Source organism: Mesoplodon densirostris, chromosome 11 (genome assembly GCF_025265405.1).
Source record: "Mesoplodon densirostris isolate mMesDen1 chromosome 11, mMesDen1 primary haplotype, whole genome shotgun sequence".
Taxonomy (NCBI): Eukaryota; Metazoa; Chordata; class Mammalia; order Artiodactyla; family Ziphiidae; genus Mesoplodon; species Mesoplodon densirostris.
Genome location: NC_082671.1, coordinates 48315143 through 48337014, shown reverse-complemented (window position 1 = coordinate 48337014; position 21872 = coordinate 48315143). Strand labels below are relative to the sequence as shown.

The window sequence follows — 21872 nt, the reverse complement described above, 5'->3', positions numbered from 1 at the left end:
TTTCTTCTCCCCTCAGCTGCAGGTGTACTCTCCCAGAGAATCCAAACAATCACACCTTACAGTACTGGAAGGACCACAACATCGTGACAACAGAAGTCCACTGGGCCAACCTGACTGTTAGTGTAAGTCTGGGCGCTGCCAGGCGGCTCAGTCTTGTTACCACCAGGTTTAAGGGGACCTTCTAGGTAGAAGTGGGGTAGCCCTTCAGCAAGCTCTGGCGTTTACAGAAATAAAGCTTTTTTTAAACTATTCTTACTGACTTTCCTTTCCCCTTCAAAATTCTCTCTGCATAAAGGGAAAGGAGGACTACCTCTCTCTTCTCTCCCACACGATCCCACCCAGTGACCCTGCACTCAGGATGTGGGTGGATGAAATCAGAGAGGGTAGGGGGCACATCCAGGTTTTGTGGGGCTCAAAGAACATGCAAGTTTGGAAGTCCTCTGTAATAAAAATAATACAGATTGCTAGGGCCCTCCTAGAACCTCGTGTTTTCTTGAGACAGTTTGGTTTCCTTTACAAAAGTGTTTTAGTTAGGACTCTAAGGAGTCACTCTACCTGCAAGCAAGAGCCCCACAACTACATGGAGGGCAAGTAGATGCTGCAGGCAGCCTGAGCTTCCCAGCAACCATGGGATGACTGTGCTGGTGGACCCAGCAGCTATTTCCTCCCTCGTGCCTGCCTTTCATCACCCAGAATGCCTGTTCCTTCAGGAGTGCCAAGAGATGCATGGAGAGTTCACAGGCTCTGTGTGTGGCCACCATGGACCCTATACTCCCGATGTGCTCTTTTGGTCCTGCATTCTCTTCTTCACCACCTTCATCCTCTCCAGCACCTTGAAGACATTTAAGACAAGCCGCTATTTCCCAACCAGAGTAGGTAGCACGCTCTTGCATTTCTTTCGTGTTAGACTTCTAATATAACAGAGCCTGTGCTAGGCCTCCATGGTGCTTGTGAGTAGATTGGCAGGCGCCGAGCTCCAAATGACCTGATTTTGGAGGCCGTGACCTTCTCTTCTTCCTGTGTCCAGCAGCCTCTTTCATAGATGTGTGGTGTGGGATGAGGGGTTAATACTTAAGAGGTTTTGATTGAAAAGTGTCAGGTGAGTTTAAGGTGGTAATCGTGTTCTCTAAGAGTGATAAGTCTCATTTCCAGCGTGCTGGGGCAGGTCGCGAGCAGTAGCTGGAGCTGGCTCCTAAAGATAGTAAATTGGGATGATTGCTTGGGATGTGTAGGGGACCCCAGAGTCTCCTCCCTGGATGACTCTGGCAATAGCTTATGAAATCACTGACTTGGTCTACATGACGGTTTGAAGCCTCAGCTCTCTCTCCCTGACGCAGATGGCATTATTTGTGTCGTGACTGGTTTTGGCAGGGTGGAAGTAGAGGCCAAGCGTAGAGTGGCTAAAGGAGTGTTTGCTTTGAGGAGGAGATCGATCAGGAGGAAATGGCGGTTTTTCTGCGTGTGCGAGTCTTCAGTTGGGCGCCTTTGCAGAGCAGGATGTGTGAATGGGTGAGGGCTCAGTGGCTGAGGCATTTACTGTGCACACATTCACGACGAAAACACAGTGTCAGACGTCAGTCAGCCTACACAGTGGTTAAGGGAGGCGCATATGGAATAAGTTCTGGGGCGTGTTTCCGGTCTGGACAAATTGTGAACAAGTGGCAGCTGTGTACTGACTACTTGCTCAGGCCTGGGTCGAGCGCTACGGGGGATGCAGAAGAAGTTTAAAATATGATCTCTGTAACATACACACTACTATATACAAAATAGATAAAACAACAAAGACCTACTGTAGAGCCCAGGGAAATCTGCTCCATATCTTGTAATAATCTATAACGGAAAAGGATCTGAAAAAGAATATATATATGGAACTGAATCACTTTACTGTACACCTGAAACATTGTAAATCAACTATCCTTCGATAAAAAAATAATAAATAATAAAACAAACTGTAAAACATGTGAATTGTATCTCAATAAAGCTTTACATGATTTTAAAACATGTATGGTCCCTGCCATCAGATAGGAAAGGGAAACCCATGAAGCAACCATGCCCATAGGAGACGGTAGTCAATAGTTAGATGCCATAAGGGCCATAGGAGTTCAGAGGAGAGAAGGGCCCGGGCCCCAGGCTGGTCAGGCTGGGCTTCATGGTGGGGCAGCTACCTTTTCAGAGCATTTATGTACCATTCAGAGGAGAGCTAACAAAACCAGGGAAAGGGAGCTGGAAACCTCCGGTTTCAAAGGAAAGCAAAGTCAGATGAAGGTGTCAGTGATGTCACGTGGGGCTAAGATATATTCGGTTCTGTCTCGTTGGAAGTTCAGATTAAGGTGGGCACTGGGCATTTGAGGGGCATTGTATTTTATTAAAGCTACACTAAATTGTAGAGTGGGAGAGTCAGTCCCCTAAGGGACAAAATGGTGATAAGTGCTATGGAGAAAGATAAAGTCGGAAAGGAGTGCAGGAAGTGCTGGGATAGAGGGTGGTGACCAGTTTTAAGGAGGAGCATCAGAGAAGATCCGATGGGGAAGGTGATATTTGAGTGGACGTAAAAGAGGGAGCTACCCACAGGGTTACCTGGAGGGAAAGCAGTTGAGGCAGAGGGATGAGCAAGTATAAAGGCCCTGAGGTGGGAGTGAGTCTGGCGTGAGTAAGAAAGAGCAAGGAGGTCTGTGTGGCTGGAGCAGAGTGAGTGAGCCAGGGAGCGTTGGGAGCTGGGTCAGAGCAGTAAAGATGCCAGTGCATGCGGGCCTCACGGGCCAAGAAGAGCTCTGGGTTTTTTAACTCAGTGAAATGAGGAGCCATTTCAGGGTTTGGGTAGAGGAGTGATGTGATCTGACTTGTGTTTTAAATGATCACTCCAGTGGCTTTATTTTTTTTTCCTTAATTAATTTTTTAAAATGTATTTATTTATTTATTTTTGGCTGCGTTGGGTCTTCGTTGCTGGGCGTGGGCTTTCTCTAGTTGTGGAGAGCAGGCTCTAGGCGTGCAGGCTTCAGTAGTTGTGGCGCACGGGCTCAGTAGTTGTGGCTCACAGGCTCCAGAGCGCAGGCTCAGTAGTTGTGGTGCACGGGCTTAGTTGCCCCGCGGCATGTGGGATCTTCCCGGACCAGGGCTCGAACCCATGTCCCCTGCATTGGCAGGCGGATTCTTAAGCACTGTGCCACCAGGGAAGTCCCTCCAGCAGCTTTAAATAAGAACAGAGGCAGGGTTAGGAGTCTGCTGCAGCTATAGAGACAAGAGTTGCTGGTGCCTTTGATCTGGGTGGGAGCCATGGGGGTGGTGAGAAAGGCTCAGATTCTGGGCATGAGCTGAAGGCAGAAACAACAGGACTTGCAGATGGACTTGATGTTGGGTCTGAGAGAGAAGAGGAGTGGTGCTGCTGTGAGGTTCTTGGCTGGCACAGCTGGACCTTGCTGGTCCCAGGAAGTCTTATCCCAAGTTCTCAGAACTATTCTCTAAATTCTTGGCCTAGATGTTCTAGGCCTAGAACTCCTCAGAGTTTGGAGTGGGTTCCGGTAGAGTTTGTCAGAGGATTCATTCTCCCCCGTCCTATCCACACTTCGGGGATGAATTTGGGCATGTTAACACTGTCTTGTTGTTTAAAAATGCTTGTATTAATTTGGACCATAAAATTAAAGCATTCTTCTGAGGATGTTTAAGCCTTTTACAACACCTGAGTCTTCTGTATCGTAGTTAACCTACTGAAACACGTCTCCAATCCTTTCTTGTGCCAGGTCCGCTCCACGGTGAGTGACTTTGCTGTTTTCCTCACTATCTTCACAATGGTGATTGTTGATTTTTTGATTGGAATCCCATCACCAAAGCTTCAAGTTCCCAGTGTGTTCAAGGTAAACAGATCTCAGGGTACTTGATGCCCTTACATAGTTTCATAGAATCTGGTCCCAAGTTATTTCAGAGGCCTTTCCCCATCCTGATCATGAATTTTTTAGTCCTCTAAATCTGAACGTTGCCCTCATGCCTCACCATTCAGAAAAGCAAACTCCTCAGGCTTGGCTGAGTTCAAGTCAGAAAAGTCAGAACATCTAACGTTTAATGAGTGAAAAGTATTATTTATTTTCATTAATGCTACTTATTGTTTTTAATATGTGAAGATTTAAAACAATGGAATATGTGTATTTACATAAATATATACCAGAGACTGTGGAAATATGGGTCTCTGGAACAAGTCTGGTTACAGCACTTCACTGAGCATCAGCTGTATAAGGGTATCAGGAAGGATGAAAAGGCTCTTTGTAGGCCTTGGTCCCGCCCCTCAAGAATTTTGCCCTATGAGGAGGTGAGCTGGCCCAGGAGCTTCATTCTCAGTCTAGGGCCCCCACCAGAGTAATCGTGACATCTCTTCAACCCTAATTCATTGTTTGTATATCTCTCTATAATCTATACTGTTTATCCAAAAACCAATAGAAAAAAGTAAAACAAATGATCAAAACATGGGGACTCCAAATGTATTTCAATTTGGGGGCACTGAGTAAACTGAGAAGATGGAAGAGCTGAGCTCAGTTCTGTAGGTCCCCACAGGGTGGAGAGGAGAGAAAACCTGGGCGTCCTCAGGGACCAGAGAGGAGCCAGGAGAGGAGAGAATGGAGGAGGCTGGGGAGGAGGAGGGAGCCGGAACGTAGTTATCTTGTAAGCACCCGGCACAGTTGGCCTTCGTCTTCCCTTTCTCTCTCTCTCTCTCTCTCTGAAGTAGGCCTGGTTAAAAATACCTTTTTCCATATTGCTTGAAAATTTTAAATTTTATTTTGTTAAATTCACTGAAAGGCCACCAGTTAGAAATTGATGGATTAAAAAACACCCTCTTCAAAAATATATACGTCCTAGAATATGTCATTCTCACCTTTGTGTGAATGAGTGCAGTCAGCTTTTTCTCTAATACCTGGCTGAGGTTGACCCTGCGGGAGGAATGGATTTTGTGTAAAAATAACTAATCTGGGAGCATTAAGAAGTCCCTGGAAATGTTTCCTGATGGGTAGGCTTAAGATAGTCAGAAGGCACTGAATTTCTGGGACATCTGGGAAGAAGGCCTCTGGGAGGTAGGAGAGACGAGAGGGGAAATGGGAGAATGTCAAAGAAAGTGTTGCTCATTGGCAGGCCTCACTTTCAGGAAGCAGAGAAGAAATTTTCTTCCTTCTTCTCTTCCCTGTTACACCACATGGCCCCCAGTGACCAAGACCCAATCTGAAGGCTAGTACTATTACTGATGGGGTAATGTCAGTCAGGGTTTAATAAGTTTTTGTGTTGACCTAACAATTTAACTACCACTTAGAACATTGTTACTAAGGAAACACAGATTCTGTAAACTTTCAGAACCTAAGCTATTCATAATTTGGGACTTGGTGACATTACTGAAGAGTCTTTGAATCCTAGAGTCATTACCAGTATGGAACCAAATACTTTGGATGTGATAGTCTTTGCTTTGTTCATTGAGTTTTGGTGAATTCTGGGCCAATTTGTACCCCTGGCCTTTTATCCTCCATCACTACTCGCCAAACAAAGTGCACTTTTCTTCCTCAGAGTACCTTAGCATTTTTTTGAGATCTAGGAGAGTTTAGGAATTTTACGAACACCCAAATAAGGTTTATGAACAGTGGTCTTACAGGGACATTGGAGAGGGTCCTAGATCACACAAGTCCCCAAGTTCAGCAGTCTTGGGCTCCTTTCTCAAGTCTCTAGTGCCTGGACCCCTGTTGCACTGCTGATGGGAGGAGGTCCTTGGACCAATCCCCTGAAATTCCATGTAACTGGCTCTACATTGCCTTTATTTGTTCTGTGGACATACCTTATACGGCTTCTGGAGGGGAGCAGTGAGGAGGATAATCAAAGTTATTTATATTTGTCTTTGGAAGTTGTTAAATTCTTTTTTGACAACAGATTTTGTTGTTAATTATATTTTACTTGGGCTAATGTTGAGATAAAGTCACTTTTTCTGTACACAGGGGTTTGGAGAGTAGGGGAAGGAAGTGAAGTAGTAATGAATATTCCATAAAAGTTGACAGTTGGGGACTCAGTCTTTCAAAAGGGGATTTGGAACAAGGCCATAGATTTCCTGTGTTTCATGCTTTTTTTTTTTTTTTAAAGGATTCTCATTCAGGAATAAAAAGAATTGTGGTTGTTGTGATTCAGTTTGATCTGTTTTGCCCTAATGACTATAGTTAACTTAAAATACAAAAATCTTGGTTTTTTCCCTTTAGCCAACACGGGATGATCGAGGGTGGATTATTAGTCCCATTGGCCCCAATCCCTGGTGGACTGTGATAGCTGCAATTATCCCAGCTCTTCTCTGCACTATCTTGATATTCATGGACCAGCAGATCACAGCTGTCATCATTAACAGGAAGGAACACAAACTCAAGGTAACAAGAAGTTCTGACCTAGGACTAATAATGGCAGCCTATTATATTTTTTTAAAATTTAGGGTAAGCCTGTTTAGGTCAGGAACTGTAGAACCTGGATAAAATCAGTCGTGGAAGGAGCTCATATGGGGTTTCCAGGGGTTTCCAGTCCCTCCATTAATGACAAAGATTGGTTTGGAGATGAAACTAGGGTAGAGCATGATTGTATGATGTGAAGGAAGCTTGGAGTCCATTACTCTTCTCTCAAACCTGTGAGGGAGGTTGGTGGGCAGAATTCCTGGTGGTCCCCATGTAGCCACATGGTCTGGGTCGGGATTATGTTCCTGATGTTCAGGTCAGGGCTTGGGCCACTGTTTCCTAGAAACAGGTATTCTCTCACTGATGTCCATTATTGAGGTTTCCAGAGTGAACCTTGAGCCCAAGGATTCTAGGAGGTAGGGTTGGTGCCAGTACATTTATTAGTGAGAGGCATCATGCCTCATCTCTATTCCTTTCTTCCCTAGAGTAGGCAGCATCCATATTTGGCAAGGAATGGGGAGTGTTTGTAGGAACCTGTTTATCTCCGACTCCTGTAGGGTCTACCCTCTAGAATGGTCAAGATGTGGCTTGGTCTCTGCTTACTCTTCCAAGAAAGGATGGATCTTTGCATATGTGAGACTCAGGGTGAGAGCTGGGGGCACTTGAATAAAAATCGGATATTGGCATGTGTAAGACCAGCTAAGGTTTCTCTTTCTTCTCTGTTGCCTCCAAACCAGGAGGGGCTGGAAGACTCTGCTGGAATCTCTGGACCCCTTCCTTCTTATCCATACACTCCTTCCTGCTTTGGGCCTGAGACTCTTAGCTCCCTGTCCTATGTCCCACTACAGCCAGCCCACTGATGGTGACGGAGACTCTGTTTCCCCACAGAAAGGATGTGGCTACCACCTGGACCTGCTGATGGTGGCCATCATGCTGGGTGTCTGCTCCATCATGGGCCTGCCCTGGTTTGTGGCTGCAACTGTCCTGTCCATCACACATGTGAACAGCCTCAAACTGGAATCTGAGTGCTCCGCCCCTGGAGAACAGCCCAAATTCTTGGGTATCCGAGAACAGAGAGTAACCGGCCTTATGATCTTTGTGCTGATGGGCTGCTCAGTCTTCATGACAGCTATATTAAAGGTAACCGTTCATTCATTCATTAGGTAAATACTGAGTGCCTGATTTGTGCCAGGAATTCTGTTAGGTGCTGGGAATACAGCGCTACGGCAAACAGATACACATACGAATACGTGCCCTGAAGGAATTTATTCTAGTGGGATAAGACAGATAAGATGTAGTTAAGAAAGTCAGTTAAGAAAGCAAACACGGTAATTACAGAATATGAGGTGTGATAAAAGGAAATATGTGGTACTCTCTGTGATACTATAGAGAATTAAGGGGAGGTGTTTTAGTTACTGTGGTCGGAGAAGGCCTCTCTAAGGAGATGGTATTTAAGATGAGATGGAGCCAGCCATGCCATGGATGGTGGGAGAGGGCATGGGGGAGGGGAGAAAAGCAGTCTAGACAGGCCCTGAGGTGGGAAATAGTGATATGTGTTCTAGGAGATACCCGGGCTCAAGGGTGTTGAGTTAAGGCAAGAGCATTGAGATGAGATTGAAGAGTGGGCAGGGGCAGATCATGCAGGGCCTCGCTGACACTGGTAAAGGGACCCTTTGAAGGGTTTTAACAGGAGAGGGACGTGATCCATTTAGTATTTTAAAAAGATCTCTCTGGCTGATATCTAGAGAATAAGTGTTTAGGGTTGAGGAAGAATAGAGGCAGAGAGACCGGTGAGTCTATTACAGGTGAGAGAGGATGGTGGCTTGGATGAGGAAGTTGGTAGTAGGGATGCATAGATATCTTGGAGGAGATCCAAAGGTCTTGCTGGTCGACTGGATATGGAATGGGGTGAGGAAAATGGAAACGTCAAAATGCCTGCTAGGTTTCTGACTTGACCATCTGTGTGGAGAGTGATAGCATTTAAGAGGGAGAAGGCTGTATGAAGGAGGAAGTGATTTCGTAAGGGATGGGCAGTGGTCAGATTTGAGTGAGATGTCTGGGAGGCATCTGAGTGAAGAGGCTAGAGGAGGTTTCTGGACTAAAAATATAAATGTGGGAGTCAAGAGCACATCGGTGGTATTGAAAGCCAAGGGAGTGGATCAGGGAGAAAGGTAGATATAAAAGAGGAGGACTAGAGAGAAGAGCTGAGTCTAAGGAGAGCCGATATTTAGAAGTTGGGTAGAGCAGGAGGTAGCAACAGAGACTCAGAGGAGCTGCCGGTGGCGGAGGGGGGACACCAGTAGGCTGTGATGTCAGGGAAGCCAAGCCAGGGGAGTGATTGGTCAGAAACTGTCTAGGAAGATGAAGACTAAATCAAGGCCATTGGGTTTGGCAACATGGAGGCCTAACGGGATTTGACAAGAGCAGGTTCATTGGAACAATAGAGCAGAAGCTGAATGACAGGGGCCGGAGAGTAAATAGGTGGTGAGGAAGTAAAGGGCATGTGGGCAGACAACTCTTCCAAGAGGTTTTTTTCTGTGAAGTGGAACAGAAAAATGGGCAGTGGCTGGTGTGACATGTGGGGTGAAAAGAGGATTTTTGGACAGATGGAGCCACCTTGAAAATGAGAAAAAAAATTTTTTTTTGTGGGTGTAAGACCTGCATCTGGGAAAAATGGAATAAAAAGGAAAGCTCTATCTGCAAGCCCCAACCATTCTGGAGCACTTACTTATCTCCTTTGCCTCCTTCTCCCTCTTTTTGATGAATTGTCAGCCACCTCAGCCTGCACTGCAAATGCTATTTAAGGGTGAGAAGTGGGAGAGGAGGGAAAGGATTCTGAACCATCTTCCTGTCCCCTTACCTTCCACTTAATCTTGCCACCTCTCCTCATGGCCCTGCCCCCTCCTACTCTCTGTCCCCAGCCCTAGGTGCCTTTGGTCTAGGTGCCATCTGGAGGAGCCCAAAGGTCGCTGCTCCTCTGGGGATGTAATCATGAAGGCCTGGTGGTGGGCACTGCCTGGCCTTCCTGTAACTGTCTCAGGGGGATCCTTTTCGGAAATCATTCAATAGTTCTTCCAACCAGGTTAGCACCAAATTGAGATGTCTACTCACTCTAGAGCTGGAGCAACGTAAAATCCAATGGGGATTTTCTAGTTCAAAGAAGAATTATGTTTGGGAATGTTCTTTAGCCTCAAAATAAAAGCAAGTCGAGTTTAGTCTTTGCAAAAAGACTTTCCTTGCCTTGATTCCATAGGCTTCATTACTCTACCTCATAAAGTTGCTCTGAAAATTACCTAGATTGATATAATGTGGTAAGTATGTATGTATAGTCAAGTGCAGTAGAGTAATGTTGATATTTCTCCCCAAATTATTCCTTCTCTGTTAAGATAACCTCCCTACTCCTGCCCTCAAGTCTCTGGTTAGTAAAAAAGCAAATGTTATTAGTCTATATTAAAATACACCAAATCCCTGAGGAGATGATTCTGCGATTAGAAAAGACTTAAAAGGTTTCAGTTCTGTAAAAGAGATGGGTGTGTGTGTGTGTGTGTGTGTGCCCATTTCCCTGGAGGAGGAAGAGCCAGATGGGGAGAAGATGTGAGACCTATGATTTAACCAGGACCAAATTACACTTACGTGCAATCATTTCATTTCAGAACAAAATGATTTTTATCATTGTCAGTTTCTGTTTTTGCTTCTACTTCTAAGTCATGTAAAGGCAGCAGAAACAAATGCAGCACCTATGCAGTGATTTTGTGACTTCGCTTCCTTCTTGGAGATTTGGAAGTTTATATAATCTTGAGTGTGCTATGATGCCAAATTTAATTTCTGGCCTTTCTGCCCTTTCGTCTTCAGTTTATCCCGATGCCGGTACTCTATGGAGTTTTCCTCTACATGGGAGTGTCTTCACTACAGGGAATTCAGGTATTGCATGGTTCAGCCAGGCAATGTCTTCTCTTGGTGAGCTCACCTGTCCTGACCAGGGAAAGACAGACTCCCTAGGGGAGCACAAACCAGTTCTTGAGAAACCATTTCCTAGTCCTGCTGCTTCAGCTATTTTAGACATTTCTTTGGACATTGGGCAAAATAGGGTCATGTTGGCATGAGTGCACAGAGACTTTCAGGGTGGCCTGATTCAATGTCATGGTTCCAGTCATTTGTCAGTTATTCAACCGACAATTATCAGGCACGTATTAAACACATTTTGTCCGATGCTGGTAAACTTATATCTGAAAGGTTGGTCAGGAACCAAACTGGCTTCCACACATGGACAACACTAGGTTTAGTGCCAGGCTAAAGTGTGAGGTGGGGTGGGGGCGGGTTTAACTGGGGGTACATTGGTGAAGAGACTGGGGAGTCGTGGAAGCTGCTCCAGGTAAGCAGGTATTACTTCCTGTCACACTCTGCCTTTTCCCATCTATCAACTCATTCCACTGAGTCCTTTGAACAGAGAGAATCAGGAGGTAACTTGGGTACCCAAATAATTTGATAATTTAGCCACTTCTTATACTGGTGGCTTGTTCCTCTTTGTTATTTTACAATGTCTAGTGGTCACTCTTTTTTTTTTTTTTTTTTTTTTTTTGCGGTATGCGGGCCTCCCACTGTTGTGGCCTCCCCCGTTGCGGAGCACAGGATCCGGACGCGCAGGCTCCGGACGCGCAGGCTCAGCGGCCACGGCTCACGGGCCCAGCCGCTCCGCGGCATATGGGATCCTCCCAGACCGGGGCACGAACCCGTATCCCCTGCATCGGCAGGCGGACTCTCAACCACTTGCGCCACCAGGGAGGCCCTCTAGTGGTCACTCTTATACACTGAGTTCTAATGTGACTTTGGGCAGGTTATTTATTTATTTAAAATTAATTTTTATTGGAGTAGAGTTGCTTTACAATGTTGTGTTAGTTTCTGCTGTACAGCAAAGTGAATCAGCTATACGTATACATATATCCACTCTTTTTTAGATTTCCTTCCCATTTAGGTCATCCCAGATCACTGAGTAGAGTTCCCTGTGCTCTACTGTAGGTTCTCATTAGTTATCTATTTTATACGTAGTAGTGCATATATGTCAATCCCAATCTCCCATTTCATCCTACCCTGCCCCCCTCCCTTGGTAACCATAAGTTTGTTCTCTACATCTGTGACTCTATTTCTGCTTTGCAAATAAGTTCATCTATACCACTTTTTTAGATTCCACATATAAGCAATATTATACGATATTTGTTTTTCTCTTTCTGATTTACTTCACTCTGTGTGACAGTCTCTAGGTCCATCCACATCTCTGCAAATGGCACTATTTTGTTCCTTTTTATGGCTGAGTAATATTCCATTGTATATATATATACCACATCTTCTTTATCCATTCCTCTGTCAATGGACATTTAGGTTGCTTCCATGTCCTGGCTGTTGTAAATAGTGCTGCAGTGAACATCGGGGTGCATGCATCATTTCAAATTATGGTTTTCTCCAGATATATGCCTAGGAATGGGATTGCTCGGTTACATGGTAGCTCTATTTTTAGTTTTTTTTTTTTTTTTTTTTGTGGTATGCAGGCCTCTCACTGTTGTGGCCTCTCCCGTTGTGGAGCACAGGCTCCAGACGTGCAGGCTCTGGACGCTCAGGCCCAGCGGCCGTGGCTCACGGGCCTAGCCGCTCCGCGGCATGTGGGATCTTCCCAGACCGGGGCACGAACCTGTGTCCCCTGCATCGGCAGGCAGACTCTCAACCACTGCGCCACCAGGGAAGCCCTATTTTTAGTTTTTTAAGGAACCTCCATACTGTTCTCCATACTGGCTGTACCAATTTACATTCCCACCAACAGTGCAGCAGGGTTCCCTTTTCTCCACACCCTCTCCAGCATTTATTGTTTGTAGATTTTTTGATGACGGCCATTCTGACCGGTGTGAGGTGATACCTCATTGTAGGTTTGATTTGCATTTCTCTAATAATTTGTGATGTTGAGCATCTTTTCATGTGCCTCTTAGCCATCTGTATGTCTTCTTCAGTGAAATCTCTATTTAGATCTTCTGCCCATTTTTTGATTGGGTTGTTTGTTTTTTTGATATTGAGCTGCATGAGCTATTTGTATATTTTGGAGATTAATCCCTTGTCAGTTGCTTCATTTGCAAATATTTTCTCTCATTTTGAGGGTTATCTTTTCGTTTTGTTTATAGTTTCCTTTACTGTGCAAAAGCTTTTAATTAGGTCCCATTTATTTATTTTTGTTTTTATTTTCATTACTCTAGGTGGTGGATTGAAAAAGATCTTGCTGTGATTTATGTCAAAGAGTGTTCTGCCTATATTTTCCTCTAAGAGTATAGTATCTGGCCTTACATTTAGGTCTTTAATCCATTTTGAGTTTATTTTTGTGTATGGTGTCAGGGAATGTTCTAATTTCATTCTTTTATATGTAGCTGTCCAGTTTTCCCAGCACCACTTATGAAGAGACTGTCTTTTCTCTGTTATATACTCTTGCCTCCTTTGTCACGGATTAGGTGGCCACAGGTGCGTGGGTTTATCTCTGGACTTTCTATCCTGTTCTGTCTGATCTATATTTCTGTTTTTTGTGCCAGTACCATACTGTTTTGTTCATTGTAGCTTTGTAGTATAGTCTGAAGTCAGGGAGCCTGATTCCTCCAACTCCTGGGCAGGTTATTTAATCTCTCTGGTCTCTGTTTTCCTTTTTATAGTATAAGATGGTCATATTTTCTATATCCAGAATGTTATGAATTTCATTTAAAAAAAAATAAATTTATTTATTTATTTATTTATTCTTGGCTGAGTTGTGTCTTTGTTGCTGTGTGCGGGCTTTCTCTAGTTGCAGCGAGCAGGAGCTACTCTTTGTGGTGTGCGTGCTTCTCATTGTGGTGGCTTCTCTTGTTGCGGAGCACAGGCTCTAGAAGGGTGGGCTTCAGTAGTTGTGACTTGTGGGCTCTAGAGCGCAGGCTCAATAGTTGTGGCACATGGGCTTAGTTGCTCCGCGGCATGTGGGATCTTCCCCGATCAGGGCTTGAACCTGTGTCCCCTGCATTGGCAGGTGGATTCTTAACCACTGCACCACCAGGGAAGCCCCATGAGATTTCATTTTATCTTTTTACTTTTTAAAAAATATATATATTTTTTGAACATTTTATTTATTTATTTATTTGGTTGCACTGAGTCTTAGTTGTGGCAGGGGGGCTCCTTAGTCGTGGCTTGCCGGCTCCTTAGTTGAGGCACGTGGGCTCCTCAGTTGTGGCATGCAAACTTTTTAGTTGTGGCATGCACATGAGATCTAGTTCCCTGGCCAGGGATCAAACCTGGGTCCCCTGCATTGGGAGCGCAGAGTCTTAACCACTGTGCCACCAGGGAAGTCCCTATCTTTTTACTTTAAATAATCAGTGAAAAGCTCCAAACTCCTCAAAGAACAAATAAGAGATGTGGTCTTTTAAGCAGAAAGATACCACTGATTATTTTGTTTTCAACATTCCCTGAGAAAGATCTCTCTCAGGAGCTACAGTGTGGGAGAGGAGAGAGAAAGCTGAACCCAGAATTAGAAGAGATAGTTCAAATTTTGACTCTGTCACTTACCAACCTTGGTCAAATTACCTGTTCTCTTTGAGACTCAGTTTCCCCTTCTGTCAGGTAGAAACGGTATTACCCACCTTTCGGAGCAGGTGATATAAGAGATATGAATGGGATTAACGAGGCCCAGAGAAACCACCTGAAAATAAATGCCAGTTCCCTCCTTTCAGTTCTTTGATCGTCTGAAGCTCTTTGGGATGCCTGCAAAGCACCAGCCAGACTTTATCTACCTTCGGCACGTGCCGCTGCGCAAAGTGCACCTCTTCACCCTCATCCAGCTGACCTGCCTCATCCTGCTTTGGGTCATCAAGGCCTCTCCAGCTGCCATTGTCTTTCCAATGATGGTGAGTTTTAAAAGGTATTATTCTTTATTTTTAAAAATAGTGATAAAATATACATAACGTAAAACTTACCATCTTCACTATATTTAAGTGTACAGTTCAGTGACATTAAGCACATTCACATTGTTTGTGCAGCCATCACCACCATCCACCTCCAGAAGGCTTTTCATCTTGCAGAACTGAAACTCTGTACTGATTAAACAATAACTCCCCATTTCTCCCTCCCCTCAGTCCCTGGAAACCACCATTCTAGTTTCTGTCTCTGTGAATTTGACTCCTCTAGTTACCTCACGTGAGTGGAATTGCAGTATTTTTCCTTTTGTGACTGTCTTGTTTTGCTTAGCATAACGTCTTCAAGGTTCATCCATGTTGTGGCATGGTGGGGTTTTTTGGATAACAGCCATCCTAATGGATGTGAGTTGGTATCTCGTTGTGGTTTTGATTTCCCTAATAATTAGTGATGTTGAGCATCTTTTCATGTGCTTATTGGCTATTTGTATATCGTCTTTGGAAAAACGTCTATTCAAGTCCTTTGCCCATTTTAAAATAAGGTGGTATGTTTTTTTGTTGTTGAGTTTTAGGAGTTCTCTATATATTCTGGATATTAATCCTTTATTGATGGCGAGTTTTTGTTTTTTGGTTGGTCTTTGCAGGAGCAGCATTATTTTGAGGACCTTGAGGTGTGGATGCATGTGTGTAGTAGTTTACCATATTTACTTTTAAGGCTACTAGTCTGCCTGTCTGTCTGTCTGAATTTCTTTCTCTCTCTCTTTCTTTCATATATCTGACATGGAGAGGACTCTTCATGTTTGCAGTAACTTGCATATTACCTCAAAGCAATATGGTTCCTATTTAGAATTTACTGCAATCAGAAGTGTCTATAGTGGTGGAAATGCGCTATTTCAAGCTACTGGGAAAGAGGAAGAGGTTTGTCTAGCACTGATAAGTGACTGGGACATCCTTGCCTCTTTTCTAACTGAAGCAAGTGCTTTGGAAAGGAGACCAGGAAAGCTGAACTGTGTGGTTCAGCAACAGGTGACCACCTGTTTTCTAAAACTAGGGTGATGATGAAATTCTTGCCACCTGACCACCTCACTGTTCCATCTTGTCCTCTTGATGCCTTCCTGTCTCTGGCTTACTCTGTCATGAGGTTGCTGAGATTTCAGTGGACTCTTTGAAAGTTACCCAAAGGGCGGGCCTCAGAAGGGAAAAGCCAATAAGGGTAATGTCTGGTATTCATTTAGGTACTTTTGAACTCTGTCTTACTGGGAGAATATTCAAGGGTGAGGAATCTTCGGGGTTCTTTTCCCCTAATCTCCTAGATATATACCCTCCTGAAGGGTTTCTCAATTTTGTCAGAATACATGTAGGGTTCTGCATTTGGGTGTTATGTTCAGGGCTTGAGTGTTTGGTTAAAGAAATAGCAAATTCCTGGCAATTCCTGGAAGGGATACTATGAATTTTGGCTTTATTGGGAAAATAGTCATTGAAATTAGGGAGAAATGAATTTAATTAGCCTGATTTGCCCCATGCCTGGTCCAGTCACCAAATTTAGCTGGTGAATATCAGTCAGTCCAGGCAGGTCATTCTGGGTTATTATTGGTTCTCCTTTGGCTGAAATGGCCCTCATGGGGAGAAAGTGGAGCAGCAGTTGAGATCCCTGGTCGTTTCCATTGAGGAAATTAGCTGTCAGATTTTAGGTAAGTCACTTTCTCTCCCTGGGCCTCAGTTTCCTCATTTATAAAATGAGTGTCAAGCCAGGCCAGAGGGCAGAGACAAAAATCACTCGAGATCCATGATACAGGCGTAAAGCAAGGATTTTGTGAGTAAATGTATAGGCAGAGGATCAGAGGAAATCCAGACGGTCCTTCAAGGCCCTCTCACCCACTGGTGACCCATGTTTGGTTTGAGCTTGGCTGGCCCCACCAAAGCCATCTCCTGGAGAGGTTCGCCACCCCCGGGCTGCCTGGTAGCCCTTCCTGCTGGCCTCAAGCCAGGGGAAGGCAGCTCTCAGGGCCATCTGCCGATGAAGGGTTCCTCTTTTCAATAAAGGAATTAAATTAGTTCAGTCAGGGAATCAGTAAGTTGTAGGGTTGTTTCGATGAGAGTTAAATAAACTATTGTATAGAAAACACTTAACTTAGTATCTGGTTCAGAGAGCCTCAATAAAGGCAAATATTATGATTATTATGAGTTTGATTTTGCTTGACATGTTCTAGTCTGCTGTGAAAATAAGACTTTGCTTTTGAACTCCAGGGAGGAAATGAGCCCCTCTAATTCACTTTCTTTATTTTTCTTCAGGTTTTGGCCTTGGTCTTTGTCAGGAAAGTCATGGATCTCTGTTTCTCTAAGCGGGAGCTGAGCTGGTTAGATGATCTCATGCCGGAAAGCAAAAAGAAGAAGTTGGATGATGCCAAAAAGAAGGCCAAGGAGGAAGAGGTCATAGTTCTTGCACCAACTGCAGACTTTGGGGCAGCTTCAAATTACAGAACATAGGAAGGGCCACATGAAAAGTCAGCATGTCTCGAATCCCAAGGGTTATATTTAGGAGTGGGGAAGATTACTCCAAAGATATTCTTAGCCGATGTCTGTCCTTCATCTTCAGATTTGATAACCAGTTGTTTTCCCTCTGTTTGTCTACAGTCTACTCATCAGGTTCACACTTAGGGTATGAACATGGAATCCGCTCTTATTATCAGATCAAATGGTTCACGTTCTCCCAATGGTCTAATTTGACAAGTATAAAAAACCTATTATCTTCCAAGAGTATTTGTTATGTACCTAACTGCAGATGTTGTTGTGGTTCGCAAAGATAACTTGCATAGGACTTTCTGTGCTTCCTCATTTCCCTCAGCACTTGGCATCTGCCATCCACACAATGGACCTTCAATCAATGGCCTATACGTGCAAAGAATGTGCACGTATGTGTAGCAAAATGCAAACACCAGTCCAAGCATGAGCCTGAAAGTATTTCCAAATACAGTTAGTGCCTGATATAGTGTCCTTTGAAATTCATTTTAAAGGAATTCTTTTCCTAAAATCTTGAATTTTAAAAATCTTGTATTATTTTTTCAAGCATTATTGAGATAGAACTGATATATAATATAGTGTAAGTTTAAGGTGTACAATGCAATGATTTGATATATGTATATACTGTGAAGTGATTACCACAATAGGGTTACTTAACACATGTATCACCTCACATACTCGCATTTGTGTGTGTGTGTGTGTGTGTGTGTGTGTGTGTGTGTGTGTGTGGTGAGAAATTTTAAAATCTTATCTCAGCACTTTTCAAATATACAATAGAGTATTGTTAACTATAGATACCATGCTGGATATTATATCCCCAGAACTTATTCAGCTCATTGACCACCTTCACCCATCCCTGCCCCCTACGCCTGGCAACCACCAGGCGTTTCTGCTCTCTGTTTCTATGACCTCAGTTGTTTTAGTTTCCACATGAAAGTGAGATTATACAGTATTTGTCTTTCTCTCTCTGACTTATTTCACTTAGCATAATGCCCTCAAATTTCATTCATGTTGTTGTAAATGGGAGGACTTTCTTCTTTTTTAATGGCTGAATAGTATTGCATTTTGTGTGTGTGTGTGTGTGTGTATGTATTTTATTGTGGAACATTTCAAATACATACAAAGGTAGAAAGAACAGTCAGTATTCATAGTTCCCTAATTGCCTTATTATTATTTTTAAGCATTCGTTTGAATCAGGATCCAGTAAGGTTCATATATTGCAATTGGTTGATATATTTTAAAAATTTCTTTTGGGGTTCCCCTCCTGTCTTTTTTGTCTTTGACCTACAGGGTTTCCTGCCACTTAGATTTCACTAAATATAACTTTTGGTATCATTTAGCATGTTCTCTGTCTCCTATGTTTCCAGTAAATTGGTGGTTGTATCTAAAGGTTTACTCAGATTCAGGTTCTTTTTTTTTTTTTTTTTTTAATACTATTCCATAGGTACAGATATTGGGTTGTCTCTCTTTTTGTGGTGAGTCAGATCTATGAAAGAACATAATTATACTCTCTTATAATAAATGTGAGAGAAAATCAGGTAGAAATTATGGTGACTGAAAAATGGGCTGGTGTAGACTGTTGGTTTCATTTGATCCAAGATAAAGTAATGTCTCCTTTTCTTGCAGGAGGCTGAGAAAATGTTAGAAATGGGGGGAGACAAGTTCCCCTTAGAGAGCAGGAAGTTACTAAGTAGTCCTGGAAAGAACAACAGTTTCAGGTAACACTCCCCCAGCCCCAAGGAGTTGACTGTTTTGGTGGTTGTGTAAATGTTCTGGCTTTGTGATGGGGGCTGTGTCACAAATGCAGCTGCTGGTATAAAGAGCGAAACATTCAGCCTCCCGGTTCCAGCCTGTGAAAACACCTTTCCTTTCCTGGTTTTCTGAGGGCCTGCCGTGCACTGGGCACTATGCCAGGCGCTGGGAATCACAGGAGGACAGAGCTACGGGAGCCCATGTGCTCCCCGAACCAGTGGTCCTTCTGCCTCTCTCTGCCACCTTCCAAAGGTGAACAGGATGTAGTCTTTGCTTCTCAGCCTGGTGGGCATGAGATTCCCATGCTTAGGCAAGCCACTGGGGGCTGGGCAGAGACAGCCCCTTCCAGCATGGCTCATGGCGGCTACAGTCCTAGGAGCCAAGGGGGGACCGAACTGGGATTCCCCAAATTCCTTACTTCTGCCAGCGATCTTAGCCCTTTGGTGTATTAAACCTGTTGCTCACCACAAATCACAGGAAGCTAAACTGGTCCATTTGCGGTTTCATTCCTGGTGTTTTGTTTCCGCTTTGGAAGAGGAACACAGGAGCTGAAAGAAGCTCAGAGGTGGAGAGGGCACAGAAAAGGAAGAGAGAGGGGATCTGGGTTATCTAGATGCTAGATAATTTACTGCTGAGTTATTGAATTGATTGTGGTTTATACTGAGGGGGAGATGAGGAAAGTCTTTTCTTTGGTTATTTATTTATTTATTTATGACAACTAAAAATAGTATATATTTAAGGTATGCAACATTTAATATATATATATATATGTAAAATGATTACTACAATTAAACTAACAACATATCCATCACTTACTATACTTAACCATTCTTTTTTGTGTGTAGTGAGAACACTTGAGATCTACTTTCTTAGCAAATTTCAAGTGTACAATACATTATTATTAGCTATAGTCACCATGCCTTACATTGTCTGCAGAACTTACTCATAACTGAAAGTTTGTACCCTTTGGTCAATATCTCCCCTTTTCCCCCACCCCCCAGCCTCTGGTAGCCACCATTCTACTCTCCGTTGCTATGAGTTCAATTTTTTTTAACTTACCCCAAAGAAATGGAATCTTTGATCTTTAAGAAACTTTCTATAAGTTGTCATGGAAGGAGCCATAGGCTTTGCATTCTCTACGGCGAAGCAGGAATCATGTTCCTTCTCTAGCAGATGCTATCTCCCCTCTTGGCCTTTTAGAAGGAGAGTCTGGCATGTGGAAAAGTTTAGAGTACTGGCCGGGGCGGTGGGGTAGGGGGGTGGTTCTAGGAGACCAAGGACTGGATTCAAGGTCTTGATTCTCCACTTACTGACGTCTGACCTTGGACCGTCTCTTAACCCTATGAGCTTTGGTTTCTACACATTAAAAATGAGGATGTTAATAATCTCTGATACTGTGATAGTTAAGATAATATATTGTAACAGTCCTTTGTGAACTACAAATGGAAAAGATCTGGCCATGTAAATGAGAAAATGAACAAAGAGTGCTTAGCACCGTGCCTGGCACACAGCAAGCGCTAAGTGGTAGCTCCTGATGATGCCACTTCTGGCCTCATAGCACTGTCACCAGCATCCCCAGAGGGGCCCTTCAAAGGAGAGCAGAACTGTGGGGGCAGGGCTGGCCGCTAGCCGGCACCCTGGCCCAGCCCTCAGCTCTGACTCACAGGCCACCTTGCTTCTCGACATTCCGACCATCTGGTTCCCAGGGCTCCCGAGAGCTGTGAGACAAGCTCCCTCACGCCTCATCTTTTCCCTTCTGGTGGGTAGTGGGTATCATAGACTGAGATGTAGACCTTATTTGTATGTCTGACATTGACTGTCCTAAGCATTGATTTCAGATGTGACCCCTCTGAGATTAATATATCTGATGAAATGCCTAAAACCACAGTCTGGAAAGCTCTCAGTATGAATTCTGGAAACACAAAGGAAAAGAGGTATAATTGCCGATTTTTATTTCTGACTTTTAAAACTAGCAATCATGTTGAAAGTAAAATATGTTTTAGTTGTAAAGTTGAATTTATCCATTAATAGCACATCTAGTATTGTTGCTAACCCCACAGAATAGCTATAAACCTAAGAAAAGCAAAAATGTTTTCTAACTATTTGAGCAGATATGCTGGTTTGAGCTGCCCATTTACCGAGGCCCAAAGTCAGGATGGAATTATTTTGGAATGTAAATTTGCTTTATCTGTTTTGTTCCCTTAATCCTCTTTCTAGTTCCCATTTCAAAATCTGCAGAGCATCTCTTTGGTTATTGCAACCACACAACCTGGAAAATCCTTAAAGTATTTGGATAGTGTTGATAATATTGATACAGACTTTAACCTATTTAACTTATTCCATAATGAGAATTATTGTCAAGTAAAGATTTTGAAATATTAAATTGTAACTGTTTTCTTATTTTGGAAACTAAATTCTGAGTATTGTTTGTCAGTAGCATAGATCAATTTTTGATCTGGTTAATGAAAAAAATGGAAAGACTTGAGGCATTCTTGCCTACATTGAAGTAGGCTATGTACTCAAATTACGTGAATAATTTGGTCCAAACACTAAGTCATCAGATAACCGAAGGTAAAATCTTAGGTCTTATTAAAGGCAAGTTTTCTAGTTAAAAAAAAAAAGCAGTAGGGTAGGCTAGGAGACTTGGCTTAGCTATTAATTCCATGTGTAACCTGACAGGCCACTGTTTCTGGTACTCGGTTTATTCAGTTGTGAAATGGTAATAATAACTGTCTCACTCATAAGGCTGCTCTGAGGAGAAACTGATGTGCTTTGGAAAGTCACAGCCACCAGTGGGTGGTAGTGATGGGCTATTTCATCAAATGGGTTAAAAGAAATCTGTACTGAATGTGAGTGAAATATAGAATCTTGTTTCCTTCAGAGGAAAATCCAGGCAGCTGTCGAAATGTATAACGCACATGGTTATTTTTAGTTGAGAACTAGTCTACTTGTAAATGAACTTAAAATATAGCCAGATCCAAATTGTGGTGACATCTTCAAAGTATTGTGTTAAAAGCAGGAATGAATCATGTGTTCCCTTTTTATCTAATTGTAACACTTTTATTCAGTCTCTTCAACTAAAAGTCTTTGCTGGGATGGAGGATGTGGGCCGTGAGGTGCCACAGGGAAGTTCTGGTTACAGAGAAGATGACGAGTGTCTCAGAGAAGAAGCGAGCCCAAGTCTGGCCCTGTCCTTGGTCCTGTCCAAGCCACGCGAGCATTCAGTTATTGGTGGTGTGCGTCAGAGGGCATTGCCTGGTATGAGTGTGGAAGCAGAAGACCACCTCCCGTTGGTACTTCT

The 21872-nt window shown here is 43.5% G+C and overlaps 1 protein-coding gene across 1 annotated transcript in view; it reads left to right on the top strand.

Annotated features, from left to right (window-relative positions):
- The window catches only part of SLC4A8 (solute carrier family 4 member 8), a 78474-nt gene extending 56808 nt beyond the window's left edge, over positions 1-21666 (top strand). Inside the window, exons 15-25 of the mRNA XM_060113689.1 lie at positions 17-122; positions 711-872; positions 3738-3851; positions 6216-6377; positions 7284-7535; positions 10248-10316; positions 14120-14293; positions 16592-16729; positions 18446-18537; positions 20410-20505; positions 21640-21666. Of these exons, the coding sequence (XP_059969672.1) occupies positions 17-122; positions 711-872; positions 3738-3851; positions 6216-6377; positions 7284-7535; positions 10248-10316; positions 14120-14293; positions 16592-16729; positions 18446-18537; positions 20410-20505; positions 21640-21652 (1378 nt within the window). The 3' untranslated portion in view covers positions 21653-21666. The remainder of the gene's footprint in view (positions 1-16; positions 123-710; positions 873-3737; positions 3852-6215; positions 6378-7283; positions 7536-10247; positions 10317-14119; positions 14294-16591; positions 16730-18445; positions 18538-20409; positions 20506-21639) is intronic.
- Positions 21667-21872: the final 206 nt, after the last annotated feature.